The 27,093-nt window shown below is 37.6% G+C and overlaps 3 protein-coding genes, 1 long non-coding RNA gene and 1 pseudogene across 4 annotated transcripts; 1 reads left to right on the forward strand and 4 right to left on the reverse strand.

The window, feature by feature from the left end:
* Positions 1-321: 321 nt before the first annotated feature.
* Positions 322-17,368, reverse strand: LOC127251579 (uncharacterized). The gene is made up of 6 exons (XM_051275316.1): positions 16,416-17,368; positions 8,965-9,132; positions 7,685-8,890; positions 2,083-3,051; positions 1,812-1,970; positions 322-1,738 (listed from the first exon to the last, which is right to left on the reverse strand). The coding sequence occupies exons 1-6, from the start codon at positions 17,338-17,340 to the stop codon at positions 528-530; spliced, it is 4,638 nt and encodes a 1,545-aa protein (XP_051131273.1). The 5' UTR covers positions 17,341-17,368; the 3' UTR covers positions 322-527.
* Positions 12,956-13,926, reverse strand: LOC127251793 (uncharacterized). Its single transcript, XR_007838968.1, has 2 exons — positions 13,819-13,926; positions 12,956-13,709 (listed from the first exon to the last, which is right to left on the reverse strand). It is a non-coding gene; the product is annotated as an uncharacterized LOC127251793 (long non-coding RNA).
* LOC127252027 (wall-associated receptor kinase-like 10) lies at positions 14,699-16,296 on the reverse strand (annotated as a pseudogene).
* Positions 17,369-19,750: 2,382 nt separating the features above from the next.
* Positions 19,751-22,732, reverse strand: LOC127251792 (wall-associated receptor kinase 2-like). Its single transcript, XM_051275664.1, has 3 exons — positions 21,511-22,732; positions 21,245-21,412; positions 19,751-21,162 (listed from the first exon to the last, which is right to left on the reverse strand). The coding sequence occupies exons 1-3, from the start codon at positions 22,433-22,435 to the stop codon at positions 19,952-19,954; spliced, it is 2,304 nt and encodes a 767-aa protein (XP_051131621.1). The 5' UTR covers positions 22,436-22,732; the 3' UTR covers positions 19,751-19,951.
* Positions 22,733-23,030: 298 nt separating this feature from the next.
* Positions 23,031-27,093, forward strand: LOC127251580 (wall-associated receptor kinase 2-like). The gene is made up of 4 exons (XM_051275317.1): positions 23,031-23,090; positions 24,395-25,349; positions 25,439-25,609; positions 25,690-27,093. Exons 1-4 carry the CDS (start codon positions 23,031-23,033, stop codon positions 26,892-26,894), a joined length of 2,391 nt encoding a protein of 796 aa, XP_051131274.1. The 3' UTR covers positions 26,895-27,093.

Below are 27,093 nucleotides of genomic sequence, written 5' to 3' on the forward strand. Positions count from 1 at the left end.
CATTCAAAAGATCCTACAATTAAATCCTCTTACACGTTTTTAGTTTAAAAAAAAATACAATTTCTTTTATAATTAAAAACAATTTTCAGAGTCATTTTTATGCCCTTACTAAATATTTAGCCAAATATTTTTCAAGTGATGTTTGGACCGCGGATAGGTTGGACTAAAATTTCTCAAAAGCGAGGGTAAACCAGGTTATCAATTTAACTAGTCAAGACAAAACACCCTTCTACTGTAATTAATTTAATAGTGTTCTTGGATTATAAATTATTTCAACAGGATGAACGACATTCAATTAGAAAATTTTTCTATTTTACTTGAGTAACATGATACAGCGAAGACTCTAAGCTGATAGTCACTTCCAATTGTTTTTATCAAAAACAAATCAAACTCGAAACACGATACATTACTAAGAGAACAATGATAACAAGCATCCAAACCACTTCAAATAAGGCACATCACACAGCAAATGTGCAAGAAACTTCAACATATATTGAAATCTTAACAAATATACTCAAGTGGTTCCATTAGCGAGGAGTATTGACTGCAGGCAAAAACTTTGTGCTGTCCAGAGTATATTGTCCAGAATAGTCTCCAGTGTTGAAACCGATGTCCAGTGAAACAGGGTACAGATCAGTTTGCTTCCCTGTAAATCCCATGTTCTCTACAGGGCTTTCAAACTGTTCCTTGTGATGCAACTTGTACTTCCTCAAGCTTTCCAATTCCATTGACACTTCTTTCATGGTTGGTCTTTCTTCCCCATTTAACTTAAGGCATCGTTTAACAAGCTTGCCAATTGCTTCAATCTGTTCTGTACTTGCTTCCCGCAGAACTCTCGGTTGCACTATTTGAAACAACCGATTTTCCTTCACAGCTAAAACAATGTAAGTAGACAGGTTTCTTTCTTCCTCAACTTTTTCAGGAGAAAGTGGTTTTTTCCCAGTAAGAAGCTCTGCCAAGACCACACCGAAGCTGTAAACGTCGCTCTTCTCTGTCAATTGGCTTGTGTGGAAATATTCAGGATCAAGATAGCCCAATGTTCCCTGCACCAGAGTAGTCACCTGTGTTTGATCAATAGGCACCAATCTTGATGCCCCAAAATCTGCTATTTTTGCTGTGTAAGACTCATCAAGCAATATATTAGGCGACTTGACATCTCTGTGAATAACTGGCATTGCGGTTGCAGAATGAAGATAGGCAAGTGCGCCAGCTGCCTCCGCGGCAATCCTTAGCCGAATTTCCCAAGTAAACCAAGGCATGTTCGCACTATTGTGGATATGGTCAAATAGAGTACCATTTGAGACATATTCATATACGAGCAAAGGAACTTCAGTTTCTAAACAACACCCCAAGAGTTTGACCACATTTCTGTGATTGATTTGAGTCAGAATGACAACCTCATTGATGAAGAGTTCTATTTGAGCCTCATCCATTATTCTGGATTTCTTGATTGCAACCACGCGTTGATCTTTGAGAATTCCTTTGTAAACTGTTCCATATCCCCCTCTTCCAAGGATGTGTTCTTCGGCGTAATTGTTGGTGGCCCTCTCAAGTTCTTCAGCAGAAAAGATTTTGGCTGATTCCATACTTCCTTCATTAGAAGACAACTGCTGTCTCAATAGCAAGCCTCCATTCTGCAGGAAGAACTTTTGTCTGAGTTTAATTAGTTTCCTCTTCTGGAAGATGAAGAATATCCAAGTAAGGCCAATTATCACCGCCAACAAGCCAAAGCCAAAACCTGCAGATAAAAGTCTTGAGCTAAGCATAAAGATGTAAGTCAACCATATTGAAGCTGGCGGACGTTAGTGTACCTAATGAAAACTTCAAAGCTGTAATTGATGAAAGCGGTTTGACACAAACTTCAGTTGCATTGCCGGAGAATCCATTAGGACATGAACAGTTGTAGCTACCTGGAGTGTTGATGCATATAGCATTACGGCCACATGGATGTTTTTCACATTCATTAACGTCTGGAAAATAGGAAATCACATCACGGTAATTAGCTCATCTCACTTTATAAAAAATAATGACAGAAAAATGCCATGCTCATGAGCGAGAACATAAAAAAGGTTATGAACATACCATTGCAGCCTGGATCAAGATAAGGATTGCCCTCGTATCCTTCAGCGCACAAGCAGCGATACCCACCTAGCCTGGTGTCAGAGTTGATGCAGTTACTGTTCATCCTACACGCAAAATCTTTGGATTTCTGAGCTTCAGAGCAATTTTGCTCCCCCACCGCCCAGTCGATGGCTATTGAGACATTTTCAACGATTCTATTTTCAAACGCCGGGTCATTAAGGTCTGCTGAACTGAATACGAAACTATCCTGCTCTGCAAGAAAGGCATAACCGCAAGGGTTGAAGGATGATACATTCGTGTGATTATAAGAACTCCAAGCCGAGCCATAAATTTCCGTTAGTCCTGGTGGTATCGAAACCTGGCAACATCCAATCCCCCTACAATCACCTTCGAAGATATCCTCTTTTTTTCCACAACTAGAAAAGCACGCAACTGTGATGTTACTCCCACCCCACCCGGACACTACTGCAAAATCGTCACATCCTACTACTGTTAACTTATTTGATTCAGACAAGCTGAACGGCTGTACCAAAGTGATGCTCATTGCGACGGACCTGGTCTCATTACCACTTAGATTGTAACACTGCGAAGCCACCACGTTCTTAGCCCGTATCTGGGTATCTGATATATCAATGACTTCAAGATTGGATGTTCCCTTAAATGGCTTTGGAGGGTTGAAAGATGTGTTGCAGCTGATGTCAAAGCTCGGACCTATGGAACAGTCTGAGCCCACGCCAATGCCAAATGGATATGGAACGATCAAATTTCCACACTTGCTTTTGCAGCCAGGCTTAGTTATGTTGACACCCTGGGTGATGGTTGCTGGAGGTCTGGCTGCGTTGGTTTTATTACAATCGGTCAGTGAACAGTGAAACCAGACAAAATTGAGAACAAGAAGATACAGAAGAAATGTTTTCAGCATCTTTGGAATTAAATTATCTTCAGCTAGGATGCATTCACAAGGGTAATCTTCTCAACGCCGGAACATGATATATATAGGCAGAACTTAGAAGCTCTAGCTATTCCTGCACCAGCAATTGCATGTCACCCTAAATTTCAAGTTGTAAATTAGTTGCAGCTGTAACAATCCCACCAGGAACTAAAGAAATCATGTATAAATCCCTCAAAAGCAACATCTATGATGTTCTATTCAATGAATTGCATTGTTACATCACTCTTATCAATTTAAAACAATAATTGATCCAGGCTTCAGACATTGTCAAAACTTTACAACTTGGATGTTTGAATTGAAGGGTTAATTTTTTTCTATGGAAAAGGTTTGTTAGCTATCTTAATTTATCAAGCTGTTACACCCAGCGTGATGCACTAAATTAATATACCCTTTCTACTTTCCTGGCATCTAGGGCGTCTGTTCACCGTAAAGTTATTATAAGTCATGCTGAAGTGAAGTGCCATACTGAAGATATAAGATAGTATATTTTCGTCGATCTGGTTTCCAAGTCGATTGTAATATGTTGGAAATAGCAAGCATGTTTTCCGACGATATTTGGGAGTTGGATATATGAATAAATTCAAGATCTCCTGCTCCCTAGAAAGAATTGCAAACTTGTTTTCACTGTTACATGCAAATGCAGCATAGTCATTTGGTGTTCAGGAAATTAAAAGTAAATTAAATGGCTGACTTTTAATTGATTTCTCATCAATAGCTTTCAGTTTATATAAATTAGTTAAAGCCATGATCTCATGCAAATTGAGGATACAATACTGAATCAACTCACAGTGTAGCTATCAAACAAAATTTTATCAGATGCATGGAAGCCAGACTGAATCGAGTACCTATCGATTGACATTTTGTTAGCTGACAAGGGAGTATGTTCACAGTAAATTTATTAATATTAGATATGCTGAAGTATATAAAGAGCCATACTATGATATGAGGTTGGGCAATCTTAATTAAGGTTTATGTTAAGGAAAGATGGACCAAGTTCACTTCAGCTGCTAAGGTTGATGACTTGAACTTTTGTTTTAGAATTATTTATTTATTATTTCTTGAGTCTATGTATATATATATAAAGTCCATCTAGGCCAAATATATACGGACTACATATCTAAGTTAGGAGATGGTTTCAGCTTGGTAGAAAGGAGACTTATTTTTTGCAATAATTTTTTTTTTTTTTACCCTCAGTTCTGTCATACTACAACAGATATCAAAGAGTGTACATGAGAATTGGATATATGAATAAATTCGAGATCTCTTGCTCCCCTAATGTATTGCAAACTTGTTTTCACCATTGTATATGCTGGAATTTTAGCATACTTGTTATATATGTTTTTAATTTGACAGGTTCATGTGAAATCACAATGAGACAAGATGAATATAAAGAGGAATTAAAATATAACATTGCCAAGTGACCTACAGAATAAAAATTTAATTCCATTCATTAACCATAAATCCAACCTTATTCCTATTTATTTCTCAAGTCTATAATGTCATTGTCGTAGTTACACTATCCCAACATTATACAAATGCAGCGTAGTCTTTGCTTATTCAGAAACTCAAAAACAATCTATATGGCTGACTTTTAATTGATTGCTCATCTCAGTTTATATAAATTAGTAGCCTTGATCTCATGCAAATTGAGGATATAATACTGAATCAAACTAAGTGTAGCTGTCAAACAGAATTTTATCATATGTGATGGAAGCTAGACTGAATCAAGTACAGATTGATTGACATGTTGTTAGCTGATGCAGCACAATTTCACTTTGTTAATATTTAATATTTAATGAAGAGTTTCAGTGACTTTGCACAGATTCACTGGCTTGAGTTTCTTTAATTTTTACAACCGCATGGTGACGACATACACAGGTATATATAGGGAATGCAAATATATATATATATATATATACAGGAATCATCTGACCACTCATATAAACTCTTCAAGCACTAGTAAGGCATGTTACACACATGCACAACTCCATTTGTGTAAAATATTTGTAGGCTATTAGGTTTGCAGAGTTTAACCAGAGCGCGCTCGAAGAATAGCGGCTGCGGTTCTCACATCATAAAAAGATATATATATATATATTTGCACAGCTAATTATGCAGTATGATGGAAGCAAGAGCTGGTATAACTTCGCCAATCTTTTCAATTTAACAAACACATCATTCATGGTTGAAAATTTTTCTCCATTTAACTTGAAGCATTTCATGACGAGCTGACAACTCATTGCCCGAATCTGTTCCGTACTCCTTTCTTACAGAATTATTCGCTGCACCACACAATCCAATGTTCCCAGATTCGATGTGCTTATTATTGATTAGACAAAACTTTGATGTGTATCTAGGTAACATAATACTCCAAAAAGTAATCCAATAGTCACTTTCAGTATTTTTATTACAAATAGAACACTCCAACACAATGCATCACTAAATATACAACACTGATAAATAAGCATCAACAACTCTTCAAATCTGGTGCATCACAAATTTTATCAGGCACTATATAAGAGAACAAAAATGTAAAAATCAAATCAATAAATCTTCATATCTATCAACATTTGAATGTACTCAGGTAGTTCCATTCAGCGAGGAGTATTGATTTCCGGAAAGAAGTGTGTGCTGTCCAGAGAATATTGTCCAGGAAAATCTCCTGGACAATATTGTCCAGCATCTTCAATAAACTTATGGACGGTTTGGTTCATGGACTTTTTTGGTGGGATTGTGATTTTACAATAGCATTTATATGTGATGGGATTTATTATATTTAGGATTTGGAATCCCATATTATGTTTGGTTGGTAAAATATGGTGGGATTTATATTTTGTGGATTTGAATTTTTTATATTCTATGACATAATTGTCCTCTTATAAATTTTATTTATTTTGACAAATTAAACCTCTAATTCATTATTAATATAAATTAAAAATATATCAATAATTTTATAGGACGACAATAGATTCGCTTAAACTCGAGACCCTACTGAGCCCGACCTATTTATTTGAAGTTGAGTCCAATTATTTGAGTATTAGGCCGGGATTCGGCAATGATCAGGGTAATATAATAATAATATATCAACTATACATATGAAAAAATAATTTCGAATAATATAATTATATTAAAAATATTATTTTATTATAATATTTTTCTAATAAAATACATAAATTTTAATATACATGGTTCGCCTTTCTCCCCATTTAACTTGAGGCATCGTTTAACAAGCTTGCCAATTGCTTTGATCTGTTCTGTAGTCCCTTCCCGAGAACTCTTGGTTGCACTATTTGAAACAACCGTTTTTCCTTCACAGCTAAAACAATGTAAGTAGATAGGTTTCTTTCTTCCTCAGCTTTTTGAGGAGCCCTTGCCGCCATTGTACTGCTTAGAGCACTGCCCCTCACACAGCGTCTCAACGCATCCCTTGTTGTTCAGCACCACTGTGCACTTCTTCTGCCCCTTCACTTCCACAATGCTTTTGCTCGCCCCCATCGCTAGTTACATATATATAATTGAATGAATGGATCAGTATATGTATACACATATACACACTAGCATAAATCATTACTAATTCTTGTTTTTCATGTATGTATATATATACCTGTCAAAAGAGTAAAAGAACCCAGAGAATCTTGTTGTTCGCCATAGCCACCGAGACATGTTTTACTTGTATATCTTTTCTCTATTGCAGAAAGGATGGATGGATGGATGCTGTTGTGTTGTGAGAGGAGCGATTGGCTATGTAATCTTCACACTTGCCTACTACTCATTAATCTTATTGAGTCAGATTACAAAATTGCAGTAATTATGGTACAAAACAATTATTTATGTGCAGTAATATTAACACATCTCCACTTTCGTAATATATATAGTAATTATAATAGCAGTAATTATATGTATATATGTAATTTGTAACATATTACCATCTTCATGTATATAACGTCAATGCTATATCTATCGTAAAATCATGCATTAAGCATTGCTGTTCACAATAAGGAAATGGTATATAAGGAATAAAATTTGAGTCTGAAATATTACAATACAAATAGTTTAGAATGAACAAATAAAATTAGGAAAAACATTGGTTTTCACAATAAGGAAATAGAAGCAAAGGACCATTCAAAAGATCCTACAATTAAATCCTCTTACACGTTTTTAGTTGCAACAAAATACAATTTCTTTTATAATTAAAAATAATTTTCAGAGTCATGTTTATGCCCTTACTAAATATTTAGCCAAATATTTTTCAAGTGGTGTTTGGACCGCGGATAGATTGGACTAAAATTTCTCAAAAGCGAGGGTAAACCAGGTTATCAATTTAACTAGTCAAGACAAAACACCCTGTTTACTGTAATTAATTTAATAGTGTTCTTGGATTATAAATTATTTCAACAGGATGAACGACATTCAATTAGACAATTTTTCTATTTAACTTGAGTAACATGATACAGCAAAGACTCTAAGCTGATAGTCACTTCCAATTGTTTTTATCGAAAACAAATCAAACTCGAAACACGATACATTACTAAGAGAACAATGATAATAAGCATCCAAACCATTCAAATAAGGCACATCACACAGCAAATGTGCAAGAAACTTCAACATATATTGAAATCTTAACAAATATACTCAGGTGGTTCCATTAGCGAGGAGTATTGACTGCAGGCAAAATTTTTGTGCTGTCCAGAGTATATTGTCCAGAATAGTCTCCAGTGTTGAAACCGATGTCCAGTGAAACAGGGTACAGATCAGTTTGCTTCCCTGTAAATCCCATGTTCTCTACAGGGCTTTCAAACTGTTCCTTGTGATGCAACTTGTACTTCCTCAAGCTTTCCAATTCCATTGACACTTCTTTCATGGTTGGTCTTTCTTCCCCATTTAACTTAAGGCATCGTTTAACAAGCTTGCCAATTGCTTCAATCTGTTCTGTACTTGCTTCCCGCAGAACTCTCGGTTGCACTATTTGAAACAACCGATTTTCCTTCACAGCTAAAACAATGTAAGTAGACAGGTTTCTTTCTTCCTCAACGTTTTCAGGAGAAAGTGGTTTTTTCCCAGTAAGAAGCTCTGCCAAGACCACACCGAAGCTGTAAACGTCGCTCTTCTCTGTCAATTGGCTTGTGTGGAAATATTCAGGATCAAGATAGCCCAATGTTCCCTGCACCAGAGTAGTCACCTGTGTTTGATCAATAGGCACCAATCTTGATGCCCCAAAATCTGCTATTTTTGCTGTGTAAGACTCATCAAGCAATATATTAGGCGACTTGACATCTCTGTGAATAACTGGCATTGCTGTTGCAGAATGAAGATAGGCAAGTGCACCAGCTGCCTCCGCGGCAATCCTGAGCCGATTTTCCCAAGAAAACCAAGGCATGTTCGCACTATTGTGGATATGGTGAAATAGAGTACCATTTGAGACATATTCATATACGAGCAAAGGAACTTCAGTTTCTAAACAACACCCCAAGAGTTTGACCACATTTCTGTGATTGATTTGAGTCAGAATGACGACCTCATTGATGAAGAGTTCTATTTGAGCCTCATCCATTATTCTGGATTTCTTGATTGCAACCACGAGCTGATCTTTGAGAATTCCTTTGTAAACTGTTCCATATCCCCCTCTTCCAAGGATGTGTTCTTCGGCGTAATTGTTGGTGGCCCTCTCAAGTTCTTCAGCAGAAAAGATTTTGGCTGATTCCATACTTCCTTCATTAGAAGACAACTGCTGTCTCAATAGTAAGCCTCCATTCTGCAGGAAGAATTTTTGTCTGAGTCTAATTAGTTTCCTCTTCTGGAAGATGAAGAATATCCAAATAACGCCAATTATCACTGCCAAAAGGCCAAAGCCAAAACCTGTAGATAATAAATCTTGAGTTAAGCATAAAGATGTAAGTCAACCATATTGAAGCTGGCGGACGTTAGTGTACCTAATGAAAATTTCAACGCTGTAATTGATGATGAAGGTGGTTTAACACAAGGTCTTTCTTCAGTGCCATTGCCGGAGAATCCTTTAGGACATGAACACTTGTAGCTACCTAGAGTATTGGTGCATATAGCATTACGACCACATGGGTTTTTCTCACATTCATTGATGTCTGAAAATCAGGAAATCACATCACAGTAGTTAGCCCATCAAACTTAAACAAATAAAAGAAAATGCCATGCTCCTGAAAACAGAAAAAAGATATGAACATACCATTGCAGCCTGGATCAAGATAAGGATTGCCCTCATATCCTTCAGCGCAGAAGCAACGATACCCACCTAGCCTGGTGTCAGAGTTGACGCAGTTACTGTTCTTCCTACATGCAAAATCTTTGTATTTCTGAGCTTCAGAACAATTTTGATCCCCCAGCACCCAGTCCATGGCTATTGAGACATTTTCCACGGTTCTATTTTCAAACGCTGGGTCATTGAGGTCTAATGAATCAAATGAGAAGCTATTCTGCTCTGCAAGAAAGGCGTAACCGCAAGGGTTGAAGGACGATACATTCGTGTGATTATGAAAACTTCTCATCGTGACAAAAATTTCCGTTAGTCCATTTGGTATCGAAACCTGACAGCATCCAATCCCCTTACAATCACCTTCGAAGATATCCTCTTTTTTTCCACAACTAGCAGTGCACGCGACGGTGATATTACTCGCACCCCATCCGGACATTACTGCAAAATCGTCGCATCCTACGACTGTTAACTTATTTGCTTCAGACAAGCTAAAGGGTGGTAGCAAAGTGATGCTCATTGTATAGTCGCTGGTCACATTACCACGTGGGTCGAAACACTCTGAAGCCACCACGTTCTTAACCCTTATTTGGGTGTCTAATATATCAACTACTTCAAGATTGGATGTTCCCTTAAATGGCTTTGGAGGGTTGAAAGATGTGTTGCAGCTGATGTCAAATCTCGGACCTATGGAACAGTCTGAGCCCACGCCAATGCCAAATGGATATGGAACGATCAAATTTCCACACTTGGATTTGCAGCCAGGCTTAGTTATGTTGACACCCTGGGTGATGGTTGCTGGAGGTCTGGCTGAGCTGGTTTTATTAGAATCGGCCAGTGAACAGTGAAACCAGACAAACTTGAGAACAAGAAGATACAGAGGAAATGTTTTCAGCATCTTTGGAATTAATTATCTTCAGCTAGGATGCATTCACAAGGGTAATCTTCTCAACGACTGAACATGGTATATATAGAGGCAGAACTCAAGCTCCAGCTATTCGTACATCAGCAAGTGCATGTCACCCTAATTTCAAGTTGCAAATTATTTGCAGCTTTAAACAATCCCACTAGGAACTAACGAAATCTTGTAAAAATCCCTCAAGAGCAAAATCTATGATGATCTATCCAAAGAATTGCATTGTTACATCATTCTTATCAATTTAAAATCTTAGACTTGTTCCAGGCTTCAGACATTGTCAAAAAATTTCAAGTTGCAAATTATTTGCACCTCTAATATTCCAACTAGGAACTAAATAAATCATGTATAAATCCTCAAACAGCACCATCTATAACTATCAAAAGAACAACATTGTTATTCTTATCTATTTTGGTCTTGTCTTAATTTGTCAAGCTGTTGAACGCTGATATTTTTATTTCTTTTCCTTTTCTTTCCCTTAATCTTTTGCCCCACTTTCTCATCAGGATAATTTAACTGTTATAAGCTCACTTGTGACCTTGCAAACATAGTCCAAAGTGATGCATTAATTCCTTTCCCGAGTATCTTCACAGTAAACTCAGTAGCATTAGAGATGATGAAGTGAGGTGCCAAACTTCAGGTATCAGCAGTGTAATCATGATATCGTTGCCAATTTGGTTGTAACATGTTGAACCAAGCAAGCATGTTCACAACCTTATTCGGGAGTCAGATGTGTAAATTTGTCCTCTACTCTTAATGCCTTGCAAACCAGTTTTCATCTTCATATACAAATCTTGTAGGATTTGCACAGCTTTTCTTTCTTTCCTTTTTTTTTTTTAAGAGATTTTTTTGGGCGACAAATCAACTACTTCCTACATCCACAAAATTTATGTAGTTAAGTGTGTAAGTAGTTGTAATATATGTATAATACTAATCAGTATGTAAGAATTATTTGTTATATACAAAATATATATTTTTTTGGAGATAAAAAAAATAATTAAAAAAATGAATAGATTGGTGGACATTGGGTGCACTCATGACAGAAATAAATTACTCAGACGCCAATTTATTCAAACTAAAGGTTGTAAGTTAAATGGCTGACTTTTAATTGGTCGTTCATCATTCGCTTTCAGTTTATAGTAATTAGCTAAAGCCTTTCCTAATGCACAAATTGAGGATATAATAATGAATCAACTCACAGTTAGCTATCTGTAAGTGATGGAAGCTAAACTGAATCAAGTGATGATCGGTTGACATCATGTCAGTTGACAGAGCACAACCATTACTTGTTGCATTAATTCTTAATTCATGTTTCACCCAGTGACTTTGGCACTGAATCCATGCTTGAGTTCTCTTTAGCTTTACAATCGCTTGGTGACAATGTAAGCAGGTATAGGGAACACAAATATGTACAGGTATAGTTTGATTGCTCATATAAATTCCTCAAGAACTAAGAAGGGGTGCCACACTGTTGCACAACACCATGTGCGTAAAATATTTGCAGAGCTAGCTATTCATGCAGTAAACCGGAAACAAGAGTAGTTGCATGTCCTGGGATACTTGAGAAACAGGTAGAGCAACATGTGCCATGTAGAGGTGATACATATGAAATTTACTTGGAAACATGGATATGATCTTTTTTTTTTCAAAATTATCGCCAAGAACCAAAGACCATATTTTTTTGACTAGTTCAACAAAATAAACCTTAATTATTATATCATGAAAATATCAAATAATTATCGAAAAATAAAATTTGATAATCAAAATAAATTATTGAAATAAATGTGGTAGTGACTCCTGTTCATGATCTAACGTTCTTAAAAATAAAACATACTTTCGTCAGACGAACTAAAATAAGGAAACAAAAAGTTGGGAAACAAAAAATTGTGTCGGAAGACTTGAATATAAAGAAGAGTTCCCGAAATATCTCTGAAAAACTCATGAAAAAAACTCTTGGAGGAAGAGATAAAGGCCTAGAGGAAAATAGGAAGGGAGAGCTATAGAATGGTGTTGAAAATTAATGTGGCAGTGGGAATTTAATTCTAAGCCTAAACCTTAGGCTAGGGTAACAGTCAAAACAAATTTATTTATTCATGATATTTATTTGAATTTTTTGATTTCAAAATAATTATTTATATGTAATTACAATTTTTGAACTATAATTTTTGTCCATAAAAATATATATTTTTGGGTTTCAATAAAATATTTTGTTTCAATTTGACACCCAAAAAATAATAGACTTCATCAAACTAGCATTCACCAAAATTCAAACCTAAATTCTGACCAAGACCTTTGAGCCCAAGATAAAACTAATGTCTCGTGTACTTACGTCATTATCTGGTCCGAATTGGTGGCACACGATTATAATTTATCATTCATATACCTCAACCACTTTAATAGTCAACATGCATTTCAACTTACCTTACCGAATAATAGGTTCCAAAATTAAAATCAAGTTAACTGAAACAAGATATATAACAGGTTGTGTTTTAGTTTATACTATGCTACAATAGGGATTTCAACCTATTTTGTGTAATGCAACTTGTATTTCCTCAATATTTCCAATTCCATCGAAAATTAATTATTTCATGGTTGGATTTTCTTCCCTGTTTTAACTTGAGAATTTTTTCTGAACAAGCTGACTCACTGCCCCAATCTGTTCCATATTTTCTTCTTGCAGAATTCTTGGCTGCACTATGGAATCCAATGGTGCCGCTTTGATGTGCTGTCATTGATCAGACAACACTTTAACGTGTAATTGAATAGCATATAATACTGTAAATTCTTTAATTCAATAGTAACTTTTAATATTTTTCACTCAAGACAGATAACACATTTACACTCGAAGTACAATGTATCCAGATGAAAAACAACAATGATAAATAAGCATTAACAACTAATCATACATGCATCACACACATTATGAGGCACAAACTAAGAAAAAAACAATGCAAAAGACAAAAAAATATATAAACTAATGTGACATGTGAATAATCTCAGGTGGTTCCACTCACCTAGGGGTATTGATTGCTGGCAAGAATTGGGTGCTGTCCAGAGAATATTGCCAAGAATACTCTCCCGTGTTGAAACCTGGGACCACTACAACCGGATACAGATCACCTTGCTTCCCTGTAATTCCCCTATTTTCTCCAGAGCTTTCAAACTGTTCCCTGTGATGCAACTTGTACTTCTCAAGCTTTCCAACTCCATCGACACTTCTTTCATGGTTCGCCTTTCTCCCCAATTAACTTGAGGCATCGTTTAACAAGCTTGCCAATTGCTTTGATCTGTTCTGTAGTCCCTTCCCGCAGAACTCTTGGTTGCACTATTTGAAACAACCGTTTTTCCTTCACAGCTAAAACAATGTAAGTAGATAGGTTTCTTTCTTCCTCAGCTTTTTCAGGAGCCCTTGCCGCCATTGTACGGCTTAGAGCACTGCCCCTCACACAGCGTCTCAACGCATCCCTTGTTGTTCAGCACCACTGTGCACTTCTTCTGCCCCTTCACTTCCACAATGCTTTTGCTCGCCCCCATCACTAGTTACATATATATAATTGAATGAATGGATCAGTATATGTATACACATATACACACTAGCATAAATCATTACTAATTCTTTTTTTTCATGTATGTATATATATATACCTGTCAAAAGAGTAAAAGAACCCAGAGAATCTTGTTGTTCGCCATAGCCACCGAGACATGTTTTACTTGTATATCTTTTCTCTATTGCAGAAAGGATGGATGGATGGATGCTGTTGTGTTGTGAGAGGAGCGATTGGCTATTTATACTTCACACGTGCCTACTACTCATTAATCTTATTGAGTCAGATTACAAAACTGCAGTAATTATAGTACAAAACAATTATTTATGTGCAGTAATATTAACACATCTCCACTTTCGTAATATATATAGTAATTATAATTGCAGTAATTATATGTATATATGTAAGTTGTAACATATTACCATCTTCATGTATATAACGTCAATGCTATATCTATCGTAAAATCATGCATTAAGCATTGCTGTTCACAATAAGGAAATGGTATATAAGGAATAAAATTTGAATCTGAAATATTACAATACAAATAGTTTAGAATGAACAAATAAAATTAGGAAAAACATTGGTTTTCACAATAAGGAAATAGAAGCAAAGGACCATTCAAAAGATCCTACAATTAAATCCTCTTACACGTTTTTAGTTGCAACAAAATACAATTTCTTTTATAATTAAAAATAATTTTCAGAGCCATGTTTATGCCCTTACTAAATATTTAGCCAAATATTTTTCAAGTGGTGTTTGGACCGCGGATAGGTTGGACTAAAATTTCTCAAAAGCGAGGGTAAACCAGGTTATCAATTTAACTAGTCAAGACAAAACACCCTGTTTACTGTAATTAATTTAATAGTGTTCTTGGATTATAAATTATTTCAACAGGATAAACGACATTCAATTAGACAATTTTTCTATTTTACTTAAGTAACATGATACAGCGAAGACTCTAAGCTGATAGTCACTTCCAATTGTTTTTATCGAAAACAAATCAAACTCGAAACACGATACATTACTAAGAGAACAATGATAATAAGCATCCAAACCATTCAAATAAGGCACATCACACAGCAAATGTGCAAGAAACTTCAACATATATTGAAATCTTAACAAATATACTCAGGTGGTTCCATTAGCGAGGAGTATTGACTGCAGGCAAAATTTTTGTGCTGTCCAGAGTATATTGTCCAGAATAGTCTCCAGTGTTGAAACCGATGTCCAGTGAAACAGGGTACAGATCAGTTTGCTTCCCTGTAAATCCCATGTTCTCTACAGGGCTTTCAAACTGTTCCTTGTGATGCAACTTGTACTTCCTCAAGCTTTCCAATTCCATTGACACTTCTTTCATGGTTGGTCTTTCTTCCCCATTTAACTTAAGGCATCGTTTAACAAGCTTGCCAATTGCTTCAATCTGTTCTGTACTTGCTTCCCGCAGAACTCTCGGTTGCACTATTTGAAACAACCGATTTTCCTTCACAGCTAAAACAATGTAAGTAGACAGGTTTCTTTCTTCCTCAACGTTTTCAGGAGAAAGTGGTTTTTTCCCAGTAAGAAGCTCTGCCAAGACCACACCGAAGCTGTAAACGTCGCTCTTCTCTGTCAATTGGCTTGTGTGGAAATATTCAGGATCAAGATAGCCCAATGTTCCCTGCACCAGAGTAGTCACCTGTGTTTGATCAATAGGCACCAATCTTGATGCCCCAAAATCTGCTATTTTTGCTGTGTAAGACTCATCAAGCAATATATTAGGCGACTTGACATCTCTGTGAATAACTGGCATTGCTGTTGCAGAATGAAGATAGGCAAGTGCACCAGCTGCCTCCGCGGCAATCCTGAGCCGATTTTCCCAAGAAAACCAAGGCATGTTCGCACTATTGTGGATATGGTGAAATAGAGTACCATTTGAGACATATTCATATACGAGCAAAGGAACTTCAGTTTCTAAACAACACCCCAAGAGTTTGACCACATTTCTGTGATTGATTTGAGTCAGAATGACGACCTCATTGATGAAGAGTTCTATTTGAGCCTCATCCATTATTCTGGATTTCTTGATTGCAACCACGCGTTGATCTTTGAGAATTCCTTTGTAAACTGTTCCATATCCCCCTCTTCCAAGGATGTGTTCTTCGGCGTAATTGTTGGTGGCCCTCTCAAGTTCTTCAGCAGAAAAGATTTTGGCTGATTCCATACTTCCTTCATTTGAAGACAACTGCTGTCTCAATAGCAAGCCTCCATTCTGCAGGAAGAACTTTTGTCTGAGTTTAATTAGTTTCCTCTTCTGGAAGATGAAGAATATCCAAGTAAGGCCAATTATCACCGCCAACAAGCCAAAGCCAAAACCTGCAGATAAAAGTCTTTAGCTAAGCATAAAGATGTAAGTCAACCATATTGAAGCTGGCGGACGTTAGTGTACCTAATGAAAACTTCAAAGCTGTAATTGATGAAAGCGGTTTGACACAAACTTCAGTTGCATTGCCGGAGAATCCATTAGGACATGAACAGTTGTAGCTACCTGGAGTGTTGATGCATATAGCATTACGGCCACATGGATGTTTTTCACATTCATTGACGTCTGGAAAATAGGAAATCACATCACGGTAATTAGCTCATCTCATTTTATAAAAAATAATGACAGAAAAATGCCATGCTCATGAGTGAGAACAGAAAAAAGGTTATGAACGTAACCATTGCAGCCTGGATCAAGATAAGGATTGCCCTCGTATCCTTCAGCGCACAAGCAGCGATACCCACCTAGCCTGGTGTCAGAGTTGATGCAGTTACTGTTCATCCTACACGCAAAATCTTTGGATTTCTGAGCTTCAGAGCAATTTTGCTCCCCCACCGCCCAGTCGATGGCTATTGAGACATTTTCAACTGTTCTATTTTCAAACGCCGGGTCATTAAGGTCTGCTGAACTGAATACGAAACTATCCTGCTCTGCAAGAAAGGCATAACCGCAAGGGTTGAAGGATGATACATTCGTGTGATTATCAGAACTGTCAACCGTGCCATAAATTTCCGTTAGTCCAGGTGGTATCGAAACCTGGCAACATCCAATCCCCCTACAATCACCTTCGAAGATATCCTCTTTTTTTCCACAACTAGAAAAGCACGCAACTGAGATGTTACTCCCACCCCACCCGGACACTACTGCAAAATCGTCACATCCTACTACTGTTAACTTATTTGATTCAGACAAGCTGAACGGCTGTACCAAAGTGATGTTCATTGCGAAGGAACTGGTCTCATTACCACTTGGATTGTAACACTGCGAAGCCACCTCGTTCTTAGCCCGTATTTGGGTATCTGATATATCAATGAGTTCAAGATTGGAGGATTCTCCCATAAATGGCTTTGGAGGGTTGAAAGATGTGTCGCAGAAGATGTCAAATTCCGGACCTATGGAACAGTCTGAGCCCACGCCAATGCCAAATGGATATGGAACGATCAAATTTCCACACTTGCTTTTGCAGCCAGGCTTAGTTATGTTGACACCCTGGGTGATGGTTGCTGGAGGTCTGGTGGCGTTGGTTTTATTAGAATCGGCCAGTGAACAGTGAAACCAGACAAAATTGAGAACAAGAAGATACAGAAGAAATGTTTTCAGCATCTTTGGAGTTAAATTATCTTCAGCTAGGATGCGTTCACAAGGGTAATCTTCTCAACGCCTGAACATGATATATATAGGCAGAACTTAGAAGCTCTAGCTATTCCTGCACCAGCAAGTGCATGTCACCCTAAATTTCAAGTTGCAAATTAGTTGCAGCTGTAACAATCCCACCAGGAACTAAAGAAATCATGTATAAATCCCTCAAAAGCAACATCTATGATGTTCTATTTTAATGAATTGCATTGTTACATCACTCTTATCAATTTAAAACTATAATTGATCCAGGCTTCAGACATTGTCAAAACTTTACAACTTGGATGTTTGAATTGAAGGGTTATTTTTTTTCTATGGAAAAGGTTTGTTAGCTATCTTAATTTATCAAGCTGTTACCCCCAGCGTGATGCACTAAATTAATATACCTTTCTACTTTCCTGGCATCAAGGGCGTCTTGTTCATAGTAAAGTTATTATAAGACATGCTGAAGTGAAGTGCCATACTGAAGATATAAGATAGTATATTTTTGTCGATCTGGTTTCCAAGTTGATTGTAATATGTTGGAAATAGCAAGCATGTTTTCCGACGATATTTGGGAGTTGGATATATGAATAAATTCAAGATCTCCTGCTCCCTAGAAAGCATTACAAACTTGTTTTCACTGTTACATGCAAATGCAGCATAGTCATTTGGTGTTCAGGAAATTAAAAGTAAATTAAATGGCTGACTTTTAATTGATTTCTCATCAATAGCTTTCAGTTTATATAAATTAGTTAAAGCCATGATCTCATTCAAAATCGAGGATACAATACTGAATCAACTCACAGTGTAGCTATCAAACAAAATTTTATCAGATGCATGGAAGCCAGACTGAATCGAGTACCTATCGATTGACATTTTGTTAGCTGACAAGGGAGTATGTTCACAGTAAATTTATTAATATTAGATATGCTGAAGTATATAAAGAGCCATACTATGATATGAGGTTGGGCAATCTTAATTAAGGTTTATGTTAAGGAAAGATGGACCAAGTTCACTTCAGCTGCTAAGGTTGATGACTTGAACTTTTGTTTTAGAATTATTTATTTATTATTTCTTGAGTCTGTATATATATATAAAGTCCATCTAGGCCAAATATATACGGACTACATATCTAAGTTAGGAGATGGTTTCAGCTTGGTAGAAAGGAGATTTATTTTTTGCAATAATTTTTTTTTTACCCTCAGTTCTGTCATACTACAACAGATATCAGAGAGTGTACATGAGAATTGGATAAATGAATAAATTCCAGATCTCTTGCTCCCCTAATGTATTGCAAACTTGTTTTCACCATTGTATATGCTGGAATTTTAGCATACTTGTTATATGTGTTTTTAATTTGACAGGTTCAATGTGAAATCACAATGAGACAAAATGAATATAAAGAGGAATTAAAATATAACATTGCCAAGTGACCTACAGAATAAAAATTTAATTCCATTCATAAACCATAAATCCAACCTTATTCCTATTTATTTCTCAAGTTCTATAATGTCATTGTCGTAGTTACACTATCCCAACATTATACAAATGCAGCGTAGTCTTTGCTTATTCAGAAACTCAAAAACAATCTATATGGCTGACTTTTAATTGATTGCTCATCACTTGCTCTCAGTTTATATAAATTAGTAGCCTTGATCTCATGCAAATTGAGGATATAATACTGAATCAACTAAGTGTAGCTGTCAAACAGAATTGTATCATATGTGATGGAAGCTAGACTGAATCAAGTACAGATCGATTGACATGTTGTTAGCTGATGCAGCACAATTTCACTTTGTTAATATTTAATATTTAATGAAGAGTTTCAGTGACTTGGCACAGATTCACTGGCTTGAGTTTCTTTAATTTTTACAACCGCATGGTGACGACATACACAGGTATATATAGGGAATGCAAATATATATATATATATATATACAGGAATCATCTGGCCACTCATATAAACTCTTCAAGCACTAATAAGGCATGTTACACACATGCACAACTCCATTTGTGTAAAATATTTGTAAACCAGAGCGCGCTTGAAGAATAGCGGCTGCGGTTTCCACGTCATAAAAAGAAATATATATATATATATATTTGCACAGCTAATTATGCAGTATGATGGAAGCAAGAGCTGGTATAACTTCGCCAATCTTTTCAATTTAACAAACACATCATTCATGGTTGAAAATTTTTCTCCATTTAACTTGAAGCATTTCATGACGAGCTGACAACTCATTGCCCGAATCTGTTCCGTACTCCCTTCTTACAGAATTATTCGCTGCACCACACAATCCAATGTTCCCAGATTCGATGTGCTTATTATTGATTAGACAAAACTTTGGTGTGTATGTAGGTAACATAATACTCCAAAAAGTAATCCAATAGTCACTTTCAGTATTTTTATTACAAATAGAACACTCCAACACAATGCATCACTAAATATACAACACTGATAAATAAGCATCAACAACTCTTCAAATCTGGTGCATCACAAATTTTATCAGGCACTATATAAGAGAACAAAAATGTAAAAATCAAATCAATAAATCTTCATATCTATCAACATTTGAATGTACTCAGGTAGTTCCATTCAGCGAGGAGTATTGATTTCCGGAAAGAAGTGTGTGCTGTCCAGAGAATATTGTCCAGAAAAATCTCCAGTGTTGAAACCAGGGTCAACAGAAACAGGATGTAGATCAGCTTGCTTCGCTGTAAATCGCATGTTCTCGCTAGGGTTTTCAAGCTGTTTCCTGAAATGCAACTTGTACTTTCTTAAGTTTTCCAATTCCATAGACACTTCTTTCATGGTTGGTCTTTCTTCCCCACTTAATTTGAGGCATCTCTTAACAAGCTTACCCGCTGCATTAATCTGTTCTGTACTCCCTTCACGCAGAATTCTTGGTTGCACTATTTGAAACAACAAATTTTCCTTCATAGCTGCAACTACACAAGTAGACAAGTTTCTTTCTACCTCACCATTTTCAGGTGAAAGTGGTTTTCGCCCTGTCAGAAGCTCTGCCAGGACCACTCCAAAACTGTAAACATCACTTTTCTCTGTCAATTGGCCAGTATGGAAGTATTCAGGATCAAGATAGCCCAATGTTCCCTGCACAAGAGTAGTCACTTGTGCTTGATCAATAGGCACCAATCTTGAAGCCCCAAAATCTGCTATTTTTGCTGTGTAAGACTCGTCAAGCAATATATTTGGTGACTTGACATCTCTGTGAATAACTGGCATTGCTGTTGCAGAATGAAGATAGGCAAGTGCAGCTGCTGCCTCCGCAGCAATCCTGAGCCGGTTTTCCCAAGAAAACCAAGGCATGTCCGCACTGTTGTGGATATGGTGAAACAGAGTACCATTGGAGACATATTCATATACAAGCAAAGGAACCTCAGTCTCTAAACAACAGCCCAAGAGTTTGACCACATTTCTGTGATTGATCTGAGTGAGAATAACAAACTCATTGATGAAGAGCTCTATTTGAGTCTCATCCATTATTCTAGACTTCTTGATTGCCACCTCACGATGATCCTTGAGAATCCCTTTGTAAACTGTTCCATAGCCCCCTTTTCCAAGGATGCGTTCTTCGGAATAATTATTCGTGGCCTTATTAAGTTCTTCATCAGAAAAGATTTTAGCTGATTGCATTCTTCCTTCATTAGAGGACAGCTGCTGTCTCAGTAGTAAGCCTCCGTTCTGCAGGAAGAATTTTTGTCTGAGTATGATTAGTTTTCTTTTCTGAAAGCTGAAGTATATCCATGTAAGGCCAATTATCACTGCCAACAAGCTAAAGCCAAAGCCTGCAAATGAAAAATTTTCAGTCAGGCTTGTAATATTAAGCTTTCAGTTAACGTATGAAGCAACTAGAGGTGCACGTTGTACCTAATGAGAACTTCACCGCCGGAAATGATGAAGCATGTTTGACACAGCCTCGGCCATCTTTCATGCCATCACCATGGAATCCGTGAGGGCATGAACAGTTATAACTACCAGGAATGTTGGTGCAAATACCTTGGGGATCACAAGGGCTATTTTCACATTCATTTTTGTCTAGAAATCAGCAATCAACGTGAAAATAATCAGCTCTCATCCAATAGTATAAACTGTCAAAACACTGAACTAAAAAAGAAATAGAAAAATGTACTAACCATTGCACCCTTGATCAAGGTAGGGATTGCCTTCATATCCTTCAAAGCAGGTGCAGTGATATCCCCCTGATTTTGTGTCAGAGTCAATGCACTTGCTATTCTTCCTGCATGCGTAATCATTTGATTTCTGAGCTTCAGAGCAAGTTTGATTACTGATCACCCAGTCCAAAACTACTGGAACATTATCTCTTGTCCTGTTTATAAATTCTGCATCACTGAGGTCAGATGAATGAAATATAAAAGTGTTCTCCTCTGCAAGAAAACCATAACCACAAAGGTTAAAGGATGAGACTTCTATGTGTTTATAGATGGACATCATTGTAGTAGAAAAGCCCTTTAGGCCATTTGGTATTGAAGTTTGGCAGCAACCGATTCCTGTACAATAACCTTCTAGGATATCCTCTTTCCTGGAACAGAGAGAAACACATCCACTGGAGAAATCAGTCCCACCCATTCCACCAATCAAGGCAATATCATCACATCCTACCACAGTAAACTTATTGGCATCAGAAAAGGTAAATTGTGATTCCCAAAAGATCTCAATAACTCTGCGGCTCGTCAGATTGCCATTTTGGTTGTAACATCCTGAAGCCAACAAGTTCTTAATCCTTATTTGGGAGTTTGATATAGATATGACTTCAAAACCTGAAGTTCCCTTATATGGCTTTGGAGGGCTGAAAGAAGTGTCACATTTTATGTCAAACGCCTGGCCTATGGAACACCCTGAGCCTATGCCAATGCCAAATGGATATGGAACAGCTAACTTTCCGCACTTGCTTGGGCAGCCAGGCTTCGATATGTTGAGTCCTTTGGTGATGGTTGTGGGTGATCTGGCTGTGTTGGTTTTATCAGAGTCAGCAAGTGCACTGTGAAGCCATGTAAAGTGAAAGAGAAAAGAATACAGTAGAAAAATTTTCAGCATCATTGAAAGCTAATGGTATTCGGCAGAAGCAGTCACAAGGGTAATTCTCTCAATACTCACTCACTATGAATCATAGAGGCAGAAGCTCCTCTCTATATGCAAGTGCATGCCAACCTAAATAAATATTTTTTGAAGCTCTAAATGGTGCAACTGGGAACAAAATAGATCAGGTATAAAGTCCAATACCAATGCATTATATATGATGTTCCATTTAAAGAATAACATTGTTACATCATTCTTACCAATCTCAAATGGAAAAAAAATGGGAGAGTTGACTTGTTCCAGGCTTCGGACACTGTAAAATTACAAGTGAAGTATTCTGATTGAAATGTCATGGTCTTATTAAAGGTTTGTCAACATGGCCTCTCCTCAACCACTTCATATAATATTCGTAGAGTGTGATATCATCCGTATACCAATGGATGGCAATGTGATTAATCTACTTGCAATTTGTTTGGGGCAGACTTTTAACTTTCTTAAAAATAGTACTTCCCTGTTCTGGGAGGTAGACTAATTCACCACATTGTTCCCATGGTATCAAAAATTTCAACCCAAAAAGGATATAAAAATTCTTGCCAACACTACCTTAGCTTTCGTAATGCATCCTCAGGTTGTGTGCATACAACCTACTGGATACAAGTCCCTTGGAGCAGTATCGGTGCCTGCATAAGCATAAGCAACATAGAAACATGCAGGATTGAAACATGCAGGATTGATCCAAATATTCATACAATTCCCCAAATATTGACTTCAGGGAATGCTAAGATGCACATACACTCCTTGCCAAATAATTTGCACCTCAAAGCTACTTATGCTGTAGGCAGGAACCAAGTACAACAACCCCAAGTTGTAGGCTTACTTGGCTTAATGAAGGTTGTGCAAGCAAGGTTTGGTTATTCCCAAACATTGGGACACGTTATCTTGGACACTTAACAATATTTGTATTTCGCTATTTGAAAAGAGACTTCCTCTGTATGAAATTCTAGACAGCAACCATTTCTTATCTCAGAATGTTTGCCACTGCTTCTGCAGTAAGTCATTTATTCTTGCACAGGCATGGTTTGCTGGAGGTCAAGGAGCTGCAAAGCACAGATAAGGGGAAGCAATCGGAGCTGCAAATTTCATTTTCATTACGATAGGCAATTAATTGCACATTAAATGTACTCGACAAATAAAAAATGTTTGTAAGCAAATTAACTAATTTGGGCAACCTTGTAATCAGACTTTTTTTTTTTTGACAAGTGATGTAATATAGTAAACAGTGTAAAAAATGCACAACTTTTTTAGTAGATGAAAACTCTCAGTTGTCCAAGAAAAATTTCCTTCTGGGTTCTTCACTATTTGTGAAGGCATAGGCTCATGTTTAGATCTCTCACACACGCCCTCGCAAAAAAAAAACAAAAAACAACTTCAATATAATTTTATGTTGGTATTATGATACATTAAGTTTAGTTGAATTGCTGTTCATGAACACTGATATCCAATAGGCTTTTATATATCCCAACATCATGTTAGTATATTGTGATTTGTAAGTCGTTGGTTGACCTTAGCAATTGGGTCTTGGTCGCCTTAACGAGTTCATTTAGTTTCGAGCGACAATGTACACACGTTTCTTCAGTAAACTTCATATTTGGCTGTTACCGCCCAGAAGAAGACAAATTAGCTAGTAACAATCACAAACCAAAATTAATTAATTAATTTAATTAAAATTCATAATATCTTTTTCTATTACGGATTTGAAATCGTCAACGGCGCTAAATCTCATTTATCATTTGAATTTTCAATATTTGTTCGATGAAAAAGATTCCGAAATCCAATTTAGGCTGTGGCATTGTCAAGTCAACTTGCAACTTGCATGACTAATTGCACGACCCTGCTCATCGAAGTCATCTTCCGCCTATCTTGATTAAAAAAATAATTTATTGTATATGTATCTGCATGCTGGATTCATTTTTTTTATAGTTTTGTTTAGCAAAAATTTTTGCAGTCGGAGAAGTAAAAATCATGCTTATCGCCGTCCAGCTTGCAAGGATCTTTTTGGTCGGGATGACCGTAGCCCTGGCCACCTCCAATTCCACAGCCGCCGGCGCCGACACATTCAACATTGGCAAAGCCGCAGCAATCACCAAGAGGCCTGACTGCCCTAACAAATGTGGAAATCTTTCCGTTCCATACCCCTTCGGAATTGGCATTGGCAGCGGCTGTGGCATTGGCGAAGGATTCGAATTCAATTGCAGCATGGCATTCGATCCTCCCCGAGCCTTCCTCGGCACCATTCAGGTATTTGAAATATCCGACAACCAAATAAGAATCTCCAATGTCGTGGCCAGGAGATGCTACGACAAAGCTGGCACAGTTTTGATGCAGAACACTGCCTCCTCCGACATTAGCAGCACTCCATACAGCTACTCAGACGTAAATAAATTTACAGTCGTTGGCTGCAGTGATTTAGCGCTTTTTACCATAGTCGGCAGCCGGAACTTCTCCAGCGGCTGCGTTTCAGCCTGCTCGACCGTCGAGAATGTGGTCGGCGGATACTGCTCCGGTGATGGATGCTGCCAGATTTCCCTGCCAAAAGGATTAAAATACTACAATTCCAGTCTCATCGGCTTGGGAACTCCCACCCAAGCTAACGTTTCTTGTGGTTATGCATTTCTTGGAGAGGAGGAAAGGTTCAGTTTTGGTGGGCTTTCGGATCTATCCGACCCAGATTTCTTGCAGCGGATTCGGAGTACAGTTCCAATCGTTCTTGATTGGGCAATTGGGAATGTGACTTGTGCACAAGTCCAGAATTCTTCAGGTTACGCCTGTAAGGCTAATAGTCAGTGTGTCGATTCGGACACTGGATTATATGGGTATCGATGCAGCTGTAATAAGGGGTATGAAGGCAACCCTTATTTAGATCCCGGCTGTACAGGTAAATTATTATTCTTCAATTCTTGTATACGCGCGGCAATTGAGCTTTGTACAACTGCTGATCGTGCTTGAATTTGTTCTGTTTTGTAGACATTGATGAATGTGTGGATCCAAACCTGAATGTCTGTGAAAAGATCTGCATCAACACGCCGGGAGGGTTCAGCTGTTCTTGTCCACGGGGACAATTTGGGGATGGCAGAAAGAATGGTAAAAGCTGCAACAAACGCATCTCTGAGCTCCCTGTGACCAAGGTGTCCTTAGGTAATTACAACTATTTTGAGTCGGAAATTTTCTCGATCGAAATAAAATATAAAAACAGGCGAGCACATCACATCTTGCAGGAGTTGGGTTCGGTCTTTTGTCCTTCATAATTATTGTATCCTTCATGTACGTCAGCATCAAGAAAAGAAAGCTGGCAAACCTACGGAAGCAATTCTTCCAGCAAAATGGTGGTTCGTTGCTGAAACACCATCTCTCTTTCCACAAAGGGGCCATGGAACCTACAAAAATATTCACAGCCGATGAGCTGAAAAAAGCGACTAACAATTATGCAGACAACATGATCCTTGGCAGAGGAGGATACGGAACAGTCTACAAAGGCATTCTTCCCGACCACCGCACAGTCGCTATTAAAAAATCGCGCATAATGGACAAAAGCCAAATCGAACAATTCATCAATGAAGTTGTTATCCTCACACAGGTCAATCACAGAAATGTGGTCAAACTTCTTGGATGCTGTCTGGAGCTAGAAGTGCCCCTGTTAGTATACGAGTGTGTCTCTAATGGTACACTCTTCGAGCACATCCACAACAGGGCGATGAGTTGGTTGTCATGGGAGAATCGTTTACGTATTGCTGCAGAAGCTGCATCAGCCTTGTCTTATCTTCATTCAGCCGCATCGACTCCTGTTATCCACAGGGACGTGAAATCGGCAAACATCTTGCTGGACGAATATTACACAGCCAAGATATCAGATTTCGGAGCCTCCAGGCTGATCTCACTTGGCCAAACAGAAGTAACAACACTTGTTCAGGGGACATTAGGGTACCTGGATCCTGAATACTTTCACTCGGGCCAATTAACTGAAAAAAGTGACGTATACAGCTTTGGAGTCGTGCTTGCGGAATTAGTGACAGGGAGAAGACCCATCCACATTGGAAGCAACCAGGAAAATCAACCCCTGACAACCTGTTTCATCACAGCTGTGAAAGAAAACAGAATGTTTCAAATCCTGGAGCCACAAGTTGTCCGGGAAGGATCCCTGGAGCAGCTCCAGGCAGCTGCGCAGCTAATAATAAAGTGTTTGTACCTTAACGGGGAAGACAGGCCAACAATGAAGGAAGTGGCGATGGAACTTGAAGGATTGAGGAAGTTCACCAGACATCCTTGGGCTAATAATCAAAGTAATGTTCAAGAAGAATCGGTGGGATTAATGAGCTACAGCGGCCGTGAAATTACTGATCTTTATACTGCTCCAATTACAGAGGCCGATTTTTACACTGATCCCAAATTAGTAGAGGAGAATTTGCAAGGCAGTACATTTTGAACAGCAACCTTGGTCAATGTGATTGAATTGAAGAAGCGTTTACGCTTTGTTAATTATCGTTCTGTAACAAAAGTTTCCATCCGTTAAGGTCCATGTGAATCATTGCATTGCATGTTTCCTTTTTCTCTTTTTCTTTTTTTCGTGAATGATTTATTTTGTTAAGCTGGTTATTACACACACAAATACTCGAGTTTGCAAT

This window comes from Andrographis paniculata, unplaced genomic scaffold (genome assembly GCF_009805555.1).
Source record: "Andrographis paniculata isolate CXL003 unplaced genomic scaffold, ASM980555v1 Contig45END, whole genome shotgun sequence".
NCBI lineage: Eukaryota > Viridiplantae > Streptophyta > Magnoliopsida > Lamiales > Acanthaceae > Andrographis > Andrographis paniculata.

Coding starts and splice junctions, on each gene's coding strand:
- LOC127251579 (XM_051275316.1), bottom strand. CDS start 17,340: ATGCTGAAAACATTTCTTCTGTATCTTCTTGTTCTCAATTTTGTCTGG. Junction 1,971..2,082: donor TCTTGATCCAGGCTGCAATG/GTATGTTCATAA, acceptor CCTATTTTCCAG/ACGTTAATGAATGTGAAAAA. Junction 1,739..1,811: donor AGCTTTGAAGTTTTCATTAG/GTACACTAACGT, acceptor TTTTATCTGCAG/GTTTTGGCTTTGGCTTGTTG.
- LOC127251792 (XM_051275664.1), bottom strand. CDS start 22,435: ATGATGCTGAAAATTTTTCTACTGTATTCTTTTCTCTTTCACTTTACA. Junction 21,413..21,510: donor CCTTGATCAAGGGTGCAATG/GTTAGTACATTT, acceptor GCTGATTTCTAG/ACAAAAATGAATGTGAAAAT. Junction 21,163..21,244: donor GGCGGTGAAGTTCTCATTAG/GTACAACGTGCA, acceptor TTTCATTTGCAG/GCTTTGGCTTTAGCTTGTTG.
- LOC127251580 (XM_051275317.1), top strand. CDS start 23,031: ATGCATCCTCAGGTTGTGTGCATACAACCTACTGGATACAAGTCCCTT. Junction 23,091..24,394: donor AGTCCCTTGGAGCAGTATCG/GTGCCTGCATAA, acceptor TTTTTTTTATAG/TTTTGTTTAGCAAAAATTTT. Junction 25,350..25,438: donor TTTAGATCCCGGCTGTACAG/GTAAATTATTAT, acceptor TCTGTTTTGTAG/ACATTGATGAATGTGTGGAT.